This window comes from Sphaerodactylus townsendi, linkage group LG02 (assembly GCF_021028975.2).
Source record: "Sphaerodactylus townsendi isolate TG3544 linkage group LG02, MPM_Stown_v2.3, whole genome shotgun sequence".
In the NCBI taxonomy this organism is placed as follows: Eukaryota; Metazoa; Chordata; class Lepidosauria; order Squamata; family Sphaerodactylidae; genus Sphaerodactylus; species Sphaerodactylus townsendi.
The window spans coordinates 160358997-160380100 of record NC_059426.1 but is presented as its reverse complement, the minus strand read 5'-3'; the positions used below and the strand labels follow the sequence as shown (position 1 = coordinate 160380100).

Here is a 21104-nt window from a genome sequence, read left to right as displayed (position 1 = left end):
CTCAAGGGAAAGGACTATAAGATATGTATTGTCGAAGGCTTTCATGGCCACATTCAACCGGATTCATACCTGGACACAGTGCATAACAGACTTCTCTCTGGGATACACCTCTGAAGATGCCAGCCACAAATGCAGGTGAAGTGTTAGGACCAAGATCTACCAGACCGCGGCCACACAGCCCGGAAAACCCACAACAACCAGCTATAAGATATCTTCACGTGAAAGATTCTGATGAGAACTCCAGTTTCAGAGAAGTGGTCATAGGAGAAAATATGGTGTAAATAGCAGTAGCACAGAACCAAAAATGATAGAGTTAAAACTAACACAGGTACAAAACATTAAGAGGGTCATGTAGCAGAACACCAGAAGGAGAAACTCTTTTATTGCCCCCTTTCCCCCTCAGTAACATCTAAGACAGGGGTCTCCAAGGTGATGCCCATGGACACTATGGCGTCCACCAACACCTTTCCTGGTGCTTTCCAGATGTTTTCAGAAATTGGATGGGTTCACATGGGGCTTTTGGCCAGCAGAGCTTCCGACTGGCTAGGCAGATTAAAATATCACTTCAGCAGTAGCTTCTACTAATGTTAGTTTTATGCTCTTTAGTCTAGAGAAGAGAACTTAGTCTGAAGAAGAGAAGGTTAAAGGGTGACACGGTAGTCATGTTTAAATATTTGAAGGGATGTCATGTTGAAGAGAGAGCAAGCTTGTTTTCTGCTGCTCCAGAGACTAGGACAAGGAGTAATGGATTCAAGGTGCAGGAAAAGAGATTTCACTGAACATTAAGAAGAACTTTCTGACAGTAAGGGCTGTGCAACAGGGGAATACACTGCCTCCGAGTGTGGCGGAGTCTGCTTCCTGGGGGATTTTTGAACAGGCTGGATGGCCATCTGTTAAGAGTGCTTTGAGTGTGTATTCCTGCATGGCAGCGGGTTGGACTTGATGGCCCTTATGGCCTCTTCCCACGATAGGATTCTAGGATTCTCGCTCCAGTTTCTCAGGAATTTTTAAATTACCCCTTACCTGCATCTGGGCTTCCTCTGTGTGTGGTTCCACTTCCTGAAGTAGCCATTTTATGATAGGCTCTACCTCCTGTGTGCTCACCATACTGTGTCAGAATTCCCAAAGTGCCCACTGGTTGAGAAAGGTTGGGGGCTCCCCCGAGCGAAGAACGCCAAACATGTGAGCGAGATGTCACACCACATGTGAGTTTTTCCACTCTACAAGCAGCAACCGAGGATGTGGAACAGGGGCAGAGAAAGCTCTCCCACAGCTGGCATTACCAGACATTACTGGGAGAAGGAAAGAGGATGCAGGGTTGCTTTTTTTCAGTGGCAGTCCTGTGTCTTCCATAATGATTAATTCCAGCCTGAACAATCAAAATGTACCAATGGAGCTGGATGCCGGCACTGCTAATTGTAGGCCATGATCCATGAAGATTAGACCACAATAAAAAACATCCAAAGCCATAGTAGCTCACCGGTAGCATTGGGCTGCTCACAGAGGCAGAGATACCGGGGGGGAGGGGAGATCGTCCCCCGCGGCACCCTCTCCCCCCCCCCCGCGGCACCCCACCCACACACACTTGCCTTCGTGAAACAGGAGGCTGGAGAAGCGGCCTGCTCCCTTCAGGCTGGAAACGGCCTGGTGGAAACTACGCTTCCCAGGAGACCTTGCGAGCCCCAGGGTCTCATGGGAAGTGTAGTTCCCACCAGGTAGTTTTCAGCCTGAAGGAAACAGGCCGCTTCTCCAGCCTGCACTAAGGTAAGGGGGGAGGGACAGGGCACCGTGGAGGAGGGGGGGCGGAAAACACAGAGTGTGCACTGGGCGCACTCTGGCCCAGCTACGCCACCAGCTGCTCACAACCTTGCAGCCTAAACTATTTCATAATGTTGTTGTGGGGATAACAGGGAGGATGAGGGAAGGCAGCTGTCTATGCTAACCTGAGTTTACGGATGAAAGGGCAGGGTATAAAAAATGCAACAAAAGATCAAGATTTCTCCTCCTAATGAGGCACATTAATCTAAAGACATGACATAAATGCTCTTGCAGAGCTGAATGAAATTAATGGAACTTTTTGGCGCTTGTTTCCTCAATAGTTGAATAGGTTCTTCTCTTTTGTAATTGTTTTATTTTAGCTGGCAGGTGTGCTATTACCTTCTGTTCTCTTCTTATTCCTATCCATTATAAACTGGATGTGTGTTGTATGCAGTGGTGGGATCCAAAAATTTTAGTAACAGGTTCCCATGGTGGTGGGATTCAAACTGTGGCGTAGCGCCAATGGGGCTGGGCAGGGCATGACGGGGGCAGGGGCGGGGCATTCCTGGGCGGGGCTGTGGCAAGGACGCGCCGGTCCTTGGGCGGGAAACGAATGCACGCAGGCGCAGGCTGCCACGCACGCCGGTGCACCTCCTGCTAGACTGCTTCACTGCTGAGAGGAGGGGCGTAACTAAGGCAAAAATCACGTGGCAAAATCACCAACCCTCTCGGCACACACAAACAATTAGTAACCTACTCTCGGGAACCTGTGAGAACCTGCTGGATCCCACCTCTGGTTGTATGCACAAGTTAGATGCAGAATCTGTGGCAACAAACAGTCCTGATACTCTGGCTTGAACAGGCTTGCAAATATCATTCCTGTGCCGTAGAGGAGAGGAATGCTGATCTGCTTGGGAAAACACAAGCAGGTGCAAATCCAGGTCTTTCACGCTTTCACAGCTGCTGGTGGCGTTCTTTATTCAGTAGGTGCCATATGAGGTTGCCAACTCTGTGCTGGGAAACTTCTGGAGATCTGACGGTGGAACCTGGGGAGAACAGAATCTGGGGAGGGGAAGGGAGGTGCCTCAGCAAGGCAGATTGTCATAGAGTCCATCCTCCAAAGCTGCCATTTCCCCCAGGGGAACTGATCTCTGTTGTTTGGAGATTTGCAGGGGTGTACCTATCAGAGGGACATGTGGGTTCACATGTCCCCAGGCGCCACCCATTTGATCACGTGGGGGGCGCAAAATCGCACCCCAAGCTGCAATCAAGGGCCGGGAGCTTGCACATGTTCCTCTGGCAGGTACAGACACAGCAAGCCTGTCAAATGAGGCAGGGGCAGCCTCCGATAGAGGTGGGAGCCCAGCTTCGGAGAGCCCATAAATGGTGCTGAGTGGGGGTGCGGGGGGCATGGGGGGCCGCAAACATAAGGTCTTGCCCTGGGCACCATTTTATGCTGGTACACCTCTGGAGATTAGTTGCAATTACAGGAGCTCTCCATCCCCGCTCCCACGCCCGAGACTGGTAACCCTGCGAAACTTCTGGCTCTTTCTGGAGCAAAAAATCAAGATTTCTGCAATGACGGGGACAGAGAATGTGGAATATGGAGTACAAATGCTGCACTCGCTCCTCCGCATTCAGGACTGTCACAGCCACTATAGCCCACCCCCACCCTCAAAAGGCTATCTCTGCTCCTCACCCCCATTTTAAAAAAAATCTCATTATGGAAGGAAGGAGGAGATTCATCACAGCCTAATGGAATCAACCACTTCTCTAGAACTCCATAATCACCCATTTTAACCCTTCACTTAACTGGAAAACAGAGCAAGTACTTCAGGAGAGTATTTGTTACTATTTCCACTCAAGGAAAGGGTTAAAATCAGGAACTACTACTACTATTACTACTACTACTACTACTACTACTACTACTACTACTACTATTATTATTATTATAAATATTATTATTATTATTAATTAATTAATTAATTAATTAAATTTAGTATACCGCCCTATCCCCGAAGGGCTCAGTTTCAAAGGTGTGCATCTGTTGTTGGTTATTTAGAACTATGGGTTCTAAATGGCTGTATGGATGTTGCTGAAGTTCTTAGATTACAGGTAGAATTACCAGATCACCCACGGTGGTGGAAAACCACCCACCATCTACTTGCTTTTTCCATCACTGCTCAGCAGAATGGTGGTGGGGAAAAGGAGGGAAGAATCATGCCAACGATCCAATGTCACATCCACCAGTGACCATAGAGTTTGGGGAGTCCTAGAACATTACATCGACATGGTGACACCATTTATAGTGTTGCACCAATGGCACAACATTGTCCGTCCGATGCCTGCCCCCTCCTTCTGATGGCTGGTAACTCAAATACTGAAATTTGCAGATGATACAACAGTGATTGGTCTCATTCGAGACAATGATGAAACCGCATACAGACGGGAGGTTGAACAACTAGCCTCGTGGTGCCACTGGAACAATCTAGAACTGAACACACTTAAAACCGTAGAAATGGTGGTAGATTTCAGGAGAAACCCTCCCATCCTACCTCCTCTCACAATATTAGACAACACAGTATCAACAGTAGAGACCTTTAAATTTCTAGGCTCCATCATATCTCATGACCTAAAATGTTATGGTCACCTAACATCAAAAATGTCATCAAAAAAGCACAACAAAGAATGTTCTTTCTTCAAGCCAACTCAGGAAGTGCTCAAACTGCCCATAAGGAGCTGCTGATTACAGTTCCTACAGGAGAGGAATCATTGGAGTCTGGTCATCTGCACCTCCTATAACTGTGTGGTTTGGTCTCTGCAACTCAACAAGATGCGCACACAGACTTCTCTGTGAGAATAATCAGAACTGCAGAAAAAAAACGAATTTGCTTGCTAACCTGCCTTCCACATTGAGGGACCTGTATATGTGCTTACGGGTCAAAAGGGCCTGTGAAAATATTTACTGACCCCTACGGTGATCCCTGGACATAAACTGTTTCCAACTCTTCACCCTCTAACGCCGCTACAGAGCACTGCACACCAAGACAACTCAGACATTAAGAACAGTTTTTTCCCCCGAATGCTACATCACTCTACTTGTAAACAAATAATTCCCTTCGATAATGTCAAACTATTTTATTATATATTTATTATATAATTACTGCACTACTTTTTTCATTATTCCTATTATCTATCTCCTCCCACTTATGACTGTATGACTATAGCCTGTGCTGACATTTCATTCATTTTATTTCATGATTTTACATTTTATGTTTTCATTACTATTGATTGTTTCCTGATGCTTACTAGACCTATATGACAATCATTAAGTGTTGTACCTTATGATTCTTGACAAATGTATTTTTCTTTTATGTACACTGAGAGCATATGCACCGGAGACAAATTCCTTGTGTGTCCAATCACACTTGGCCAATAAAGATTCTATTCTATTCTATTCTATTCAAATTATAACAAGGTTAAAAGTATGGGAATAAAATTTGAGCAGGTGGACTTCTCATGACGCCCAGAAAAAAATTGGGTCTGGTAAATTTTGCACCAGTCCCCTTCACCTTGATGGCCTTACCTACATTTGACAAAGTTGGTATTAGCCTACAAAACTCGTTCTCTTTAAAATAAAGAATTGTCTCACAGACGCAAAGTGAATTTTCTTTACAGACTAGCACAGCCACAGTTTAATTTTCACAGCTTAGTCTTTGTCGAATGATGGAAAAAAGTGAGCTTACGGCGAGGCCAGGGGCAGGGATGTAAACCAGGTTTGCTAGAATAAAATCGGTTCTTGCATGAAGCACAATTAAATTGGTCCCGGGAATCTTACATAGTGCACTAAGCAATCAAGCGTTCTTTAAAAAGCGTTACCAATATTTGTATAGTCATGGTAAATGCATCCATACTTCAGTAAAATAAAATAATTGCACTTGGATAATTCTATTAAAAAAAGGAAAGAAAACATTAGCACAATTATAAATGTAAACTCTCAGTTTAGAAGCAAATAATACTTTACATATTTTGAAAGACCACCGTGGCGGCTTGCAGTAGCTGTTTAGAATGGAAATTTAAACAGAAGGGTGCGGCAGGCCTGACCCCATGAGCAATCCGCAGCAAAAAATATATATATATTTTTTAATCATTTAAAGTTGCACCAAGAATGCGTAGGCTTCTGATGGAAAGGGGGTGCTCCGATGAGCACATTGTACAGGAAATGGTCGCTTAGCAACCCGAATCTTCCGAAAGGAAAGGAGTTAATGTTGACAACTGGAAAGATCAGAAGCGAGCACAAAAGTGCACCCGAATGCCAGACAAGCAAGCGGGGGGACAGAAACTAATTAGCTGTGGATTGGGGGGGGGGGGGAGAGAGCATAAAAGCAAAGGGAGAAGAAGGAGGGAGAAAGTAACTGGAAGTCCCAGAGCAAGCATTTGTGTTTTATGACTGATTAAGATAGCGCAAACATTTTTTTAAAAAAAATCATCATTAAGGAAACTGTACATTTGTTGGACGATCTTACAAAATGTGGCTTTAATACATAAATATATATGCATAAATGTTGTGCTTGTACCCGAGAGAAGCCACAGGAAACTGCTCTCCCCATATTTAACGTCGCATCATTACACTAACCACAACAATGTTGAAAGCAGGAAAAACAGAGAGAAGAGACACAACCCACCCACCCTTGCTTTCTAGTTCCCTTCTATTTTGTTGGGTAAACGTGTTCAGCCATTTAGAATTCTTCTGTGAAATAGCCGAGGGCTGGCCACCACACGTGTATAAGCGTTGTCAAGTCACTTCTGACTCACGGCGACCCTATGAATCAATGTCCTCCAAAACATCCTATCTTTATAAGCCTTGCTCAAGTCTTGCAAACTGAGGGCCATCATGGCTTCCTTTATACCAGGAGCAGCAGTGGCACAGGAGGTTAAGAGCTCGTGAATCTAATCTGGAGGAACTGGGTTTGATTCCCAGCTCTGCCGCCTGAGCTGCGGAGGCTTATCTGGGGAATTCAGATTAGCCTGTACACTCCCACACACGCCAGCTGGGTGACCTTGGGCTAGTCACAGCTTCTCAGAGCTCTCTCAGCCCCACCCACCTCACAGGGTGTTTGTTGTGAGGGGGAAAGGGCAAGGAGATTGTAAACCCCTTTGAGTCTCCTGCAGGAGAGAAAGGGGGGATATAAATCCAAACTCTTCTTCTTCTTTATAGAGTCGATCCATCTCATGTGGCGTCTTCCTCTTTTCCTGATGCCTTCAGCTTTTCCCATCGTTTGGCCACCACGTGGACAACAAAATCTGCACAATGGAGCCAACCACAGTTTAGGGTTCTGCAAACCCAGAGGACCTGATCGGTTTAAAAATATAGATAGCCTGCCTAAATCATTAAGAGATTACATTCCCCCCCCCCCCAACCTCACAACCTCCCCCAGAAATCGGATTGTCATCGCATTTGCCACAGGATTTAATTGTCACAGCACTGCAGAAACAGTAACTAATAGCAGGAAGAAGTGAGGAAAACTCAGCTGTAGCCAATCAGGGAGGTCACACACACACACACACACACACACACACACACACACACACACACACACACACACACACACACACACACACACACACACACACACACACACACACACACACACACACACACACACACACACACACACACACAAAGTTCTTTGCTCCTTATAATTAGTTAGAACCTTTCTGGGTGAAAGGCAGAATATAAATGTTTATATAAGTAAAATTAGCCCAGGATTGCAGCATGTCATGAACCAGCTGGATCCAGGACTGCTCTGATGAACAGTCAGTTGACCTGGCCCCTATCCATAGCCAGCAGAAGAAGTGGTACAGGAAGAAGCAGCCCCCGTGGGGCCACACTCTCACCCGCAGCCAGGAGCCAGTGCAGTGATCCTTCCTGCTTGTACCTCTGAGCAGCTGCAGAAAGCCAGATACCAATCTGTTTACCTCCCTTGTCACGAAAGCCTTGAGAATGGCAAAGGAGGGAGGGCAAAGTGTGCACCTGGCAGTCCAGAACAGGACCAGAATGGACAGCGAGGACGAAGAAGAGGAGTTTGGGTTTATACCCACTTTTTTCAACCATAAAGAGTCTCAAAGCACCTTACAAATTCCTTCCCTTCCACTCCCAACAACAGGTTTGTGAGGTGGGCGGGGCTGAAGGAGTTTTGGAAGAACTGCAACTAGCCCAGTGGTGGCGAACCTATGGCACGCCAGATGTTCATGGACTACAATTCCCATCAGACCCTGCCAGCATGGCCAATTGGCCATGCTGGCAGGGGCTGATGATTATAGATCCATGAGCCTCTGGCGTGCTCATAGGTCTCCTGAACTTCAACAAGAGTTCCCCAGAAGGCTTCGTGTGTGAGAGCGGGGAAAACCATCTGGTTCACCAGAATCGTGTCTGCCGCTCACGTGGAGGAGTGGGGAATCAAACTCAGTCCTCCAGATTAGAGTCCACCTAAGGCAGCTGACAGAAGCATGTCGTTTCAGGCCCTCTGAGTAGCCTGGTGTTTATAAGCCACTGGAAAGGGCATAGCTGCAGGGAAGCGAAATATCTAATTGCTATTGACTTTGCGGCTCTTGCTCCGAATTGTTTGCTCTGTCTTAACCTTGCCTTGAATCTCTAGATTTGTGCTTCTGAATTACTCTGTGACTTATCGCTGTGAGTTTGGGGTGCTTGACCCTTGGAATTGAACTTTGGCAACTGAAAATGGACTGTGTGTGTGTACCAGAGAAGCATGACGCAGCAGGTGTGTGGCACAGGGCACATCTGGAGAGCATTTAAGTGACACAGGGGTTAGTTGCGCTGGATCCTTACACAAAGTGGTTTAACCCGTGGCTTCTATCACATCCAAAGCCACTAGAAACATACCCATGTTTATAAAATTAGTCACAAGACAACAACTGGAAAATGTTATTAGAAAATAAAGACCGCCATGGAAATCTCAGCTGCAGTGGGTCTCTGAAGTCTTACCATGCCAGTGGTCAGAAGATAAAAGGGGCAGAAATTCTACCTAGGTAACCAGAATGTCAGAGGCGTAGCTAGAGGGGAAAGCACCCGATGCACTGGTGTGTCCTCCGCCCCGCCCCGCCCCGCCCCGCCCCGGAATGCCCTCGCCATGCCCCCGGAACACCCCCACCACGCCCTCGCCACGCTCTCACAGGGGCGCGCACACGGTGCATCGCGCACCCGTCCCCCTTGGAGCTGCGCCTCTGCAGAAAGTACCCCTTCCAATGGCTTCTTCTGCAATTGCTGAAAAACACCTCCTTGACAACAATTCAGAAATCATTGGGGCTATCTTTAGATGGCAATTGTCCCAACCCATTGGGCTACAAAAATAATCTTCTTTTAAATACACAGGCTTATTTGATACCCCCTTGGTTAAGCAAACTTGAACGTTTACCTATAGACAGAGGTGGGATCCAGCAGGTTCTCACAGGTTACCGAGAGGAGGTTACTAATTATTTGTATGTGCCGAGAGGGGGTTACTAATTGGTGATTTTGCCACGTGATTTTTGCCTTAGTTACGCCCCCCCTCCCCTCTCAGCAGTAAGCATACAGAACTTTAGAAGCAGTCCTGGCAGGAGGGTGCACCCGGCGATGCGTGGCAGCCTGCGCCTGCGTGCATTTAGTTTCCCTTGCCGGGGACCCGGCACTTGGCTGACTGCGATCCTTGCCACAGCCACCGGGAATGCCCCTGCGGGGAATGCCCGGCCATGCCCCCATTGTGCCCCGCCCAGCCCCATTGGTGCTACGCCACAGTTTGAATCCCACCACCATGGGAACCTGCTACTAAAATCTCACCACTGCCTATAGATGCCCAGAGATTTGGGATGATACAGGGGTTAGCCACTCATGAATCAAGAGTTAGCAACCCATGAATGGGGCTGGGACGGGGTGGGCATTTTATACGTTTTGGGTGGTCAGGATTTTGTGGGGGTTTAGTGCTGGTTATTATTGGATTACTAATCAGAGTATTAGGAGAGTGATGATAATGAGGAGGAGGAAGGCCAAGGTTGGGCCAGGGATTCCAGTCATCAGGGGGCAGAAAGAAATAACAAAAATTAAAAAATTGAAAATTGGAAGGCTCTACAAAAGGCACACAGTAGCTTCTGATATTAATAACATCTGGTATAGTGATGGCAGAAATTCCCTCTGTGGCAAAACGGGTTTGAGAGTGATGGCTTATGCCATATAATAAGATAATTCAGGCACAACAAAGTCATTTTAGAGTCATTTCCTCTTGATGCTGTGAACGGCACACAGGAAGTTGAATTTAAAGCCTTATTTTTTGTACCAACGGTCTGTCAGCCTTCAGTCCACAGTTGTAAACTCTTGTTGGTGTAACAAATCCAAAGTCTACATTTTTGTACTATCTGGCTCAGAGCACAAGCTAGTTGTTAGCTTTAAGGCGTGAAACAGGGTTAGTTAGCCACCAGAAGCGGCAAGGGCTATCCCACCCCATAAGCCTTTTGCAAGGGAAAAGCAGGGGATGAACATGTCACTCGGGCACACCTTCGTCCTTCCCTCCCACTCTCAAGCCAACAACAATCATCCTCTGTCACTTGTTTAAGGCAGGAAGTGGAAGGGAGGGGGGTCAACATTGCATTCTGAAGAAGAAGAGTTGGATTTATATCCCCCCTTTCTCTCTGGTAAGGAGACTCAAAGGGGCTTACAATCTCCTTTCCTTTCCCCCACCCCCCCCCACAACAAACACCCTGTGAGGTGGCCAGGAGACTGAGAGGGAGCTCAAGAAGAGACTGCAAGGCTAGCCCAAGGTCACCCAGCTGGCATGTGTTGGGTGCACAGGCTAAACTGAATTCCCCAAAGAACCTGCAGCCCTATCTCTGCCAAGGGGCATCTGATGCAAAAAAAACCCCTTTGTTCATGGTGGGGGAGGTCAAGGGGCACCCACAATTCAATTAGCAGTAAAGAAATACTCTTTTTCTGTCATGTCCGCCTCCCCTTGTTACGCATCTGAATATTGGCTATGTTATGTCCAATCCTTTTCCTAATAGTCCTAACATTGGGTCTACACAGAGCCACATGACAGTGGGCACCTGGTGCAAAAACACTTTGTTCATGGTGTTCACGCTCATGGTGTTCACGTTTGTTCATTGTTCATGCCCACCCTAGCGGAGGGAGGGAGAGAGAGGGGAGGGAGGGGTGGCATGCAAAGGAGAGGGAAAAGGAAGGGAGGGGGCCCGGCATCTGGACCTTGTGGGATTGTGGGATTCACTGCCAGTGGATGTAGTGATGGCCACAAGCATCAGTTTATTTTTTTGCTTACAGTATTCTGCAATGTATGTATTTATTTCATCTATACTGTGCCTTTCTCCCCACCAGGGGCCTAAAGCGGCTTGCATTGTTTATTTTGTTCTTATCCTCTTTCGCTCCACTCCTCCATTTGATCCTCACCCAGAGGCGTATCGGGGGGGGGGGGAATGGCAACTGGAGACAACTTCTCCGGGCACCCCTCCACCCCCAGGACCCCCACGCTTGGGGGCGGAGCTTGGGGGCATGGTCTCACCCAGAGCCCTGCCCCTGCTTCCATGCAGGCCAGCTTTGAAAAGCTTCCGACTTTTGAAAGCTGTCCTGTACGGAGGTCAGGGAGCCTTGGGGGCGGAGCCATGCCCCTGAGCCCCGCCCCTTGGCCACCATTCAGGCCGGCTTTTGAAAGCCAGCTTTTGAAAGCTGGCCTGCACAGAGGTCTGGGGGGGAGGTTGCCGTGGCAGCGGGCAGCCCAGGTGGGTGCCATGGCAGTTTGCCATCGAGCCCTACTTCCTCTCCCTGCAGGCCGGCTCCTGGGGTGTGGGGCTTGGTGGCACGCGGCTGGGGCGCATACCATTTGGTCACGTGGGGGCATCCAGCGCCCCCCACGTGACCATATGGCATATGCCCAGGAACATGAGTGCCCCCATGTCCCTAGGACAGTACGCCTCTGTCCTCACCACAGCCTTCTGACGTAGGTCATCTGAAGGCATGTGACTGGCCCTTGCTCTAAAATCTAATTGTCCCAGCTGTCATTTTGGTGTTGCATATATAATTTTTCCAGTAGCTGGTTCAGTTCTCCTAGTTTTCAGATGGAAAAACATATGCCTTGCAGGCTGTAACCGAAATCTCTATGCTCATCGTGTAAAACAGAAGCACTTCTCCTTCAAACACTATAACGGTATGTAATTTATACCCTGGAGTATACAAATAAAAGATAAAATTTCAATAACAACTAATTCCATTAACTCATTATTTTTTAAAAAATTCACAAACGGGGGTCCATTAGTCCCCCCAGCCCTAAAAATTTTTCAAGGAAAGATAATTGTTCTTTATGGATCTGAAATCTGGGGCTGGAAATTAAATATAATTGCCCAATTAGAAAGCATTCAGAATAAGTTCCTTAGAAAGATCTCAGGCCTCCCAGCTCCACGCCTTGAAACTGGTGTTCTGGCAATAAAAACAAGAATTCACCTCAGGCTGCTCTTACACTATAAAAGATTAACAGGTCTATCTCAGGGACATCTAGTAGCTAGTCTCATATTTGGTCACTGACTGTAAATAAAGTCTTCTTCTTCTTCTAGTAGCTAGTCTCTGTTTAGGTTATAGGAATCAAACTAATATGTGGGAACAACAATTATGTACATGTAACCTCCTTCTGTGGGTTCTGTGGGGCAGAACCTGGAATGAGATTGCAAAGAACCAAATTTAAACAACAAAATGGTTTACTTTTCTTTACAATTAACTTGCTTTTTTAAAAAAACATCAACATTTAACGTTACAATTCAAGGTCCTGTTCAGGTTGCATTTCAAGTCCTTCTATTTACAGTCTACTGATATTGCCAAGTCCAAATCTTCTTTGCAAGATTGGCTGGCTCACTGAAAGACTCCAAGGGCTTAGATAGAACAGGTTTGCAACTTATGATGAGAGGAGTCTCCAGGAGAACTCTACACCCATTACAACCACAAAAGAAAACCCTGGAAACAATAAACTCCAACATTTACAACACAGCAAAGCAACAACACCTTCCCAGTAGTTCCCAACAATATTGCAAAATTACCTTAACAAGGTGTTAAGGGCTTACTAGAAATCAGGTCCGAGGTCTGGTACCGCATGTCTTCTCCAAAGAGCTCTGAGTTCTGCAGCATTCTGCTTCCCTTCAGACTCCACCCCTTTCTGGGTCAACCCATTCTGGGCCAACCCATTCTGGGCATGGGGGTTACATACACATAAGAACATAAGAACAAGCCTGCTGGATCAGACCAGAGTCCATCTAGTCCAGCACTCTGAATCTTGCAGTGGCCCACCAGGTGCCTTTGGGAGCTCACAGGCAGGAGGTGAAAGCAATGGCCTTCTGCTGCTACTGCTGCTCCTGATCACCTGGTCTGCTCAGGCATTTGCAATCTGAGATCAAAGAGGATCAAGATTGGTAGCCATAGATCGACTTCTCCTCCATAAATCTGTCCAATCCCTTTTTAAATCTCTATGAGATATCCTCCCTCGATTGTACAAAGACTGGGAAGTTAGTAAAATACGAGAGCAACTATTTAAAAGAGACGCCCTCATGGATGAAGAAAGTGCTGCAACGTCAAATTTAGCTCCCTGGTTTTTCAGGGTAAAGAAACACAAGTGCCGGGCCCCCTGTCTTCATCATCTCCCAAATGCAAATCTAAGGAAGGCTTTTACTCGCCCTAGATTTCAATCCTTTCCCTCTATTTAAATGGAAGATATGCAGATAAGCCAATCACCCAACGTATTTGTGTTTGTGGTTCCGGCCAGATAGAGGATGCTCTACATCAGGGGTAGGGAACCTGCGGCTCTCCAGATGTTCAGGAACTACAATTCCCATCAGCCCCTACCAGCATGGCCAATTGGCCATGCTGACAGAGGCTGATGGGAATTGTAGTTCCTGAACATCTGGAGAGCCGCAGGTTCCCTACCCCTGCTCTACATTATGTAATATCTTGCCCTCTATGCCTCCATATTAGAAATAAATATCCTACAAACATATTGGAGACATTGAAAACATATTGGAGACAGTGAGAAAAATAAATTGTGTTTTCTTATGGCTGATGTTTTTACAGAAATCATGCAGGAAGTGGGCTCTTTTCTGTTCTTATCAATTAAGCATAGAAGGAAGGAGAGCAATTGTGTTAGCATACAGACCAGAGGTGGGATTCAAACAATTTAACAACCAGTTCCGAAAGGACTCAGTGGTGGGATTACAACCAGTTCTCTGAACTAGACAAAAATTAGCAACCGGTTCTACCGAACTGGTGCGAATAGGCTGTATCCCACTACTGGTACAGACATTATCATAACATGCTGTTCTAACGTTCTTAGGATTTTAATTTTGCCTTATGCTATATCACTTTTTAATTTCTTTATCATTTTAATTTCTATATCACTTTTAAATTTATATCACTTTTTAATTTCTTTTGTAATTCATATGTGTAATTGCTGACATCGTTTGTATGGCCTATGGCTAACAAATAAAAGACGCCGGTGTGTAATGCTGCTAAAATGACAGTATGCAATGCTGTTAAAGCTGCAAACTTGTTTCTCCACTGCCAGTTAATTTTTATGAATCTCAAAGAAGATTTACCATAGATGTCGGATGAGATAACCCCACTCCAACAAACCAAAACAATCCTGGGAAAACAGCCAAAGAAAAAAGGGAGCTCAGTATTTTTCTTTTTCAAGTGTTTTTCCCCCGTTTTTTTTTTTCAAGCGTTTCCAGCCTGAGAGGCAATTTGTTCACAGTATCATGCTTTTGTTCATTTTAAAAGGAGAAAAAAATGGAATAAGGAGCAGCTTTGCCCAGGGACAACAACGTAATGAAACTGGGCCCCCTTCCACACATGCAGAATAATGCACTTTCAATCCACTTTCAATGCGGTATAAAAGTTGGGGCGGTATAAAAGTTTAAGAAAATAAATAAATAAATAATGCACTTTGCAACTGTGTGGAATAGCAAAATCCACTTGCAAACAATTGTGAAAGTGGATTGAAAGTGGATTATTCTGCATGTGCGGAAGGGGCCTGGGCTTTGTCTACTATTATGTTTTCATAGAGCAACAAAGGCTCAGAAGAGCATTAGGTTCCCCCCTCCCCACCCCATATCAGCTGAACACTTCTAATCAAGGGCCAGTCTGATTTTGTGAACCCAATTTGCATTCATTTCCTGCATGTTCAAGTATTTCAGCAGAATTCATATCTTCAGCGATGATGGGTACAGTCAAGGCCCTGAAGTACTGACAGAACCCCCAAGAGTTCTCCTCTGTTCAGGATGGGAGGCTTAAAAAAAGAGTTTGTTTTGCAAAAAAAACAAATCATTTATCAGTGGCAAATTGATTTAAGAAGAAAGCTATACTAGAGAAAAGCATGAAACTTATTAGTAACAATAATTAAGAATTAATTTTATAAACGTAATTAGAGAGGAAGGAGCAATTCTTTGTGTTAATACTTGGAGCCCTTTTGTCAAATGCATTTTCTGTGGTTTTTTCCTCTTTTTAAAGTTTTTAAAGTTTTAATAGTAAAAAAACATTGGCACATTAAAAAAAGGGATAGGATAGAAATACTTTAAACTTCCGTTATGAAATCCATAGTGTTCTGTTTGTACATCAAACTATGGTAGGGTGACTATCCTATCAATCCAACACTATGAACGCAATGTCAAATCAGTATATACAGTCAATAAATCACTCGCTGCATTCAGGCTGTGGTCACAAACATCAATTAATATTTTTAAGACAATTCATCAAATGTAACAAATGTACCATGATTTTTTTTAAGATACAGTGCATTTAAATTATCATCATTTCAGCACAATAAACTGGAATATATCATTTTTCACTTCCAAACCAAATTCTGGAGTCTTCATTTAAGTCAATATATATTCATTTAATCATCCATTTCGGATGGTGAATACCAAGTACCGTAACATTTATCCATCCAATTCTATTGGTAAGCGTTCAGTCCCATACACCCAATTTTATTAGTAAGAATTCAGTCCCATAGACACGCGTATCCAGCATTTTTCAAAAAACTTCTTCAGTATCACCAGTTGGGTAACTTCTTCAGTCAGACATACAACATAATAGTGTATTTATAGTTTAGGCTGTCAATGGATATATTTCAGTCGGGGTCAGTTGTCTACGTGACAAATTTACTATCAAGTTTTCTTCCGTTCGCGCCACACCGGCCGAAAAACCGATGTCGGGCGTCGGTCTCAAGAACCGCATCTCCTACCTCTTCCTTCTCTAGAATCCCGGACATCTCCTCTTCCTTGTCTGTCCTCATCCCCTGAAGAGGATAAGAAATCTTCCCGATCTGTGGTCTCATAATCTGACGAGCTATATCCGTCAAACCACCGGACTCTTCGTTGTCTCCTGGATGTCCTTTCACTTTCTAATTGCCACCTATAGATCCGATTAGCATCATAGTCTTTCTGATCTCTTTGCCATTTTTTACTTTTAAACTCTAAGAGCTTTCCTTCGAATTCATTCACAGAATCACTGCCTAGTGAACGTGTTACCATTCTAAACTAGGAATTTTTCATTAGCTCACGGCTTCTTGAATTGTATGGATATGAGATTACGCTCAGCAATGTATTAAGTTGAATTATGCACTGAAGAAGATATGTAGTTTGAAAATGCGACTTCAGCGTGCAAGTGTTTTGTCTTTCATCTTTGGTGATGTCTTTACTCTTTGATGATTACTCGTACCTTTGCCTTTGCTGGTGTTTGAATGCCGCCTTTGCTGGATGCTGAATGTTCTTTATGATCATCCTTCAGTTGCTAATTTCACCAGTGGAATACATCCACCTATTTTGACCTATCGACTTTGAACATCATTGAACTTTATTCTGGTCCATTTTGGCATTTATGGACATTCATAATATGTATGTGTATTTAATGATGATGTTAATGGTTATGTTTCATATGTGATTTATGCACTTAATAATAGAAGTTCACACCAAGATTTTTGACTAATTTATTATTCGGGATTTATGCCTAATAGATCATTTGTTTCTTCCTTCTTTGCTAGCGTTCTTCCAGCCTCCACCAGGCTGTTGTTTCTTGATTGTGTCTTTCCGCTGCAATTTTCTTTTCCTTAAAAGCAGATTGCATCCAAGTAGGGTGGACGCTTTCCCCATGGGTGGGCTGGTGGGCTAGGAGACATTAACAGAAGGTCAACAAAAAGGCTGTCAGCTCACCAGGCATGACTCAGACAGAAGGAAGCGGCAGAGCACTTTCATGGTGCTACCACCAGCTTGAGACTGGAAGGCGCAGCACCACTGCGAAATCCCAAGAACCTTAATGCTACAAGGGGAGGTGCTTCACCAGGTAATTGCCCTCCTGGGTGGGGGGCGGAGCTTGAGCCCCATTCGCCCTCCTAGTTCACACCTCTGTGCCTTAGTAATAAAAATTCCATACCAAGAAAAGTCAAGATCTGTCATGTACATAAATCACACATTTGCATAATTTATTTTTTTAGACACAGGAGGGCAAGAAGATAAAGGTATCCCTAAATATGCTGGAAATGTTATTCAATCATCGCTCTGGCTTCTGGATTTCAGCATGTCTTGTCTCCACATTGAAACTCATGTTTGTAGTGAGAAGGACTAGAAACTTGCCTTATTTTTTAAAAAAAAGAAGCAGAGGAAAATGAGATGCTCATAAAGCTGTCTGTATCAAATTCCACATTCTCCACTTTTTCCCCCTTTGTGACAGAATCATAGCAGTCCCGCACCCCAATACTAGATTTTTGAGTTTTGCCAATGAAAACAAGCAAAAGGCATGCATATAACAAGGGGAATATTCGGAAGCCACTGTTTCAGCACAGGCAAATCTGAGCTGCTCGCACCAAGTTAAGACCAATCTCACGAGGAAAGATTTGGAAGTACAGTTTAAGACAAAACATGATCTCCACTGCAACAAATGTATGAGGGATTGGAAAGTAGCGCATCTCTTGTGACTACCTAAAAAGAAGAAATGTATTGTCAAAGGCAGTGGTGTTCCTAGGCAAACTGGAGCCCTGGGCAAAACCTGAGTTTGATGCCCCCCCATGGGTGGAGTAGCCCAGCCGCGGCACTCACCCTTCCCAGACGGCCCCAGCAGCCCAAGTTCAACGGAGGCGGAGCTCCCCCACCCTGCCTCTGGTGGCTTGTGGGCCACCATCCAGAGTGGGCGGGGCTGAGGCAGAGTGGGCGGGGCTTACTAATCAGGCACCCCCACGGGACTAAAAATTTCTGCACCTTGGGCAACTGCCCACTTTTTCTAATGGGCGGTACGCCACTGGTCGAAGGCTTTCAAGAAGCTTTGGTTAGAAAAGCTGCCCATCACCAACTTCCACGGATGGGTTGCTGGAATAAGCCCAGTACACAGGTTTATAAAATACAAAGAACTTCTTATAAGAAGACAAAAGACAGTAATGCTGAAAACCTATGTTTTCTTATTGCTTCTGTTGCTCAACTTAACGTAGCTCCTAGAATTTGGGTACTAACCGAGGATGTTACAGAGAATTAAGTGATTTTCCTTTAAAAAAAACCCAAGCTCTTCCATTTTTCTCCTTTTCGGTTCCTATTTCTTGTAGAGAGAGTACAATAGGGAAAAGCTATTTGCTTTTAAAAGAAGAAACAAGCATGATTGGTAAAGTCACATTCCCACGGTGATTTAACAGAAAACACCAATTATCTTCTCCGAAACAGCATCATTACCGGCCCTCGCTTCATTATCAAGGTAGTGAAATGTGGTATTGTTTTCTTTTACCTTGCACATCCTTATGTCCCAGGCTTTAACCTCTGGACTGAATCCTCCACAAATAAAAACATTAGGATCAGCAGGGTGAAACTTCAGGGTGCCGATTCGAAATTCACTCCTACCACTAAATACCTGGGCTCCTGAAATATAGAAGAGAAGAATGAGTGCTAATTTTAGAAAACAGAAGAAATAATTTGCAGTTCTGCAAATTTTAGCTCTGTACAAGCTACAATAATAAATCTCACCAAATATTTTTTTTAAATGGCACAATAAATAAATTTATTATTATTACTATTACTATTACTATTACTATTATTAATACTTCATTAATCGCTCAACCCCCGGAGGGCTCTGAACAGTGTACAGAGCCCGTGAACAAGGCTGATAAAACAATAATACAAATATAAACATTAACATTAAAACCCTTAAATTACCATAGCATCATCTACATAAAAATGAATTGAAAATACATTGTTTATTTTTGTGACGTCCGATCCAAAGGTTGGGAGGGGGCCAGCAGTGCCAAAGATGATGGACTGCAGGACCGGCAATGCTGTAGATGGTGCAAATACAAAGCAGGGGTGTCAAGAGGGCATCTAGAGAGGGCAGGCAATTCGGGGCCGGTCTCGCCAAAGGCACAGTGGAACAACTCTGATTTGCAGGCCCTGCAGAACTCACAAAGGTCCCGCAGGGCCCTATCAGCTGATGGAAGAGTGTTTCACCAGGCAGGGGCCAGAGCGTAAAGGCCCTGACCCGAGTTGAGGCCAGCCGCATCATTGAGGGGCAAGGGACCACCAGCAAATTGGCCTCTGCTGAGCGCAGAGGCCTACCTGAGGCATATGGAGTGAGACGATCACGAAGATATGAGAATATATGAGAACTGACTGATCCTAGCATACATCAGATACACCAGTTTTAATTTCACCCATTGAAATTAATGAGGGAGCACCTGCTTCTCAAGAACTTGCATACTATATATTGGCAGAGGAATGGTCAATAATTTCTAAACTCTCTGGCTTAAGGCAGACATTTTTCGTGACTTGAAGAAGGAGGAGGAGGAGGAGGAGGAGGAGGAGGAGGAAGAGGAGGAGGAAGAAGAAGAAGAAGAAGAAGAAGAAGAGGAGGAGGAGGAGGAGGAGGAGGAGGAGGAGGAGGAGGAGAGTTTGGATTTATATCTCCCCTTTCTCTCCTGTAAGGAGACTCAAAGGGACTGACAATCTACTTTCCCTTCCTCCCCTCCCAACAAACACCCTGTGAGGTGGGTGGGGCTCAGAGAGCTCCAAAGAACTGCGACTAGCCCAAGGTCACCCAACTGGCATGTGTTGGAGTGCACAAGTTAATCAGGTTCACCAGATGAGCCTCCACAGTTCAAGTGGCAGAACTCAGTATGGAAGAATCATCCCTAGAAAGGAAGAACAAGAAGTCACGGACCAAGCCAGAGAGGTCCGAGAAGGAAGAAGAACAAATTGAGTGAATAATAGCAAAAGGAAGACCAAAAAAAAAAGATGAGGAGAAACTGCATGGAAAAAATAGAGCTGCTTATTTGATTGGGAGGGATTAAATAATCAGTTTCAAGAACCCTAAGGGATTTCTAGTTGCAAACCTTCCATAGAAGCTTCACGGATGGAATGAAGGGAGCACAATGTGAACTCATTTCTATGCAAATCTCCAAAATAGATGTACTTCCTTGATTATAGCAGACATCAAGACTGAGATTTTCACACTTTCTCTCAGAAGAATGAGAAGTTCTCTTGTCAAAACATTAAGAGATGCAACGTAACTGTTAGCAAATGTCCAAAACTATGTTTTGTTCCTTGCTAGGGCCACAGAATTTTACTCTCAAAGCAAATAAAAGATTTGCATATCCTCTCAAGTAAAGGCACTTGGTTGTTCCCATGGATACGCTCTTTTCTAAATTTAATTGTATGTGGTAATCTTCACAGAATCCTGTGGCTTAATACCAATCGTCTTTGTAAACAACCCTTCCTGAGTCGTAAATTAAGGCCACAGGAAATTCAGCTACACGGATTTGAATTTTATCTCCAGTTCATTGCCATTATACTTATCAAATTAATGATGATAATGAACAGTTCACTTCAAGGTGCTAAACCAAATGTGTTCTTGCCATTCTCATTGCCTTTTATATTGTGATGAATTGCATACCTTGTAAATTTGAGCAATCTTGTTTTTCTTTATATGTATTGCAGAGATGGGAATTTTTCCCAGTTTATGGCAAAACCGGAGCTAATGCTTAGGTTTTATCTGGCCTCTTTCTATTCATTTCTTAACATGCTGAAGGAATCCTCAGGTAACAGTGGCGTAGTGGCTAAGAGCAGTGGCTAAGAGCAGGTGCACTCTGATCTGGAGGAACCGGGTTGGATTCCCAGCTCTGCCGCTTGAGCTGTGGAGGCTTATCTGGGGAATTCAGATTAGAGCTGTACACTCCCACACATGCCAGCTGGGTGACCTTGGGCTAGTCACAACTTTTCGGAGCTCTCTCAGCCCCACCCACCTCACAGGGTGTTTGTTGTGAGGGGGGGAAGGGCAAGGAGATTGT

The 21104-nt window shown here is 44.8% G+C and overlaps 1 protein-coding gene across 4 annotated transcripts in view; it reads right to left on the bottom strand.

Moving 5' to 3' along the window:
* The window catches only part of WDR25 (WD repeat domain 25), a 126566-nt gene that overhangs the window by 8149 nt on the left and 97313 nt on the right, over positions 1-21104 (bottom strand). For all 4 annotated transcript variants that reach the window (XM_048486509.1, XM_048486508.1, XM_048486510.1 and 1 more), the window contains exon 4: positions 18557-18687. In XM_048486509.1, coding sequence (XP_048342466.1) covers positions 18557-18687 — 131 coding nt within the window. The remainder of the gene's footprint in view (positions 1-18556; positions 18688-21104) is intronic.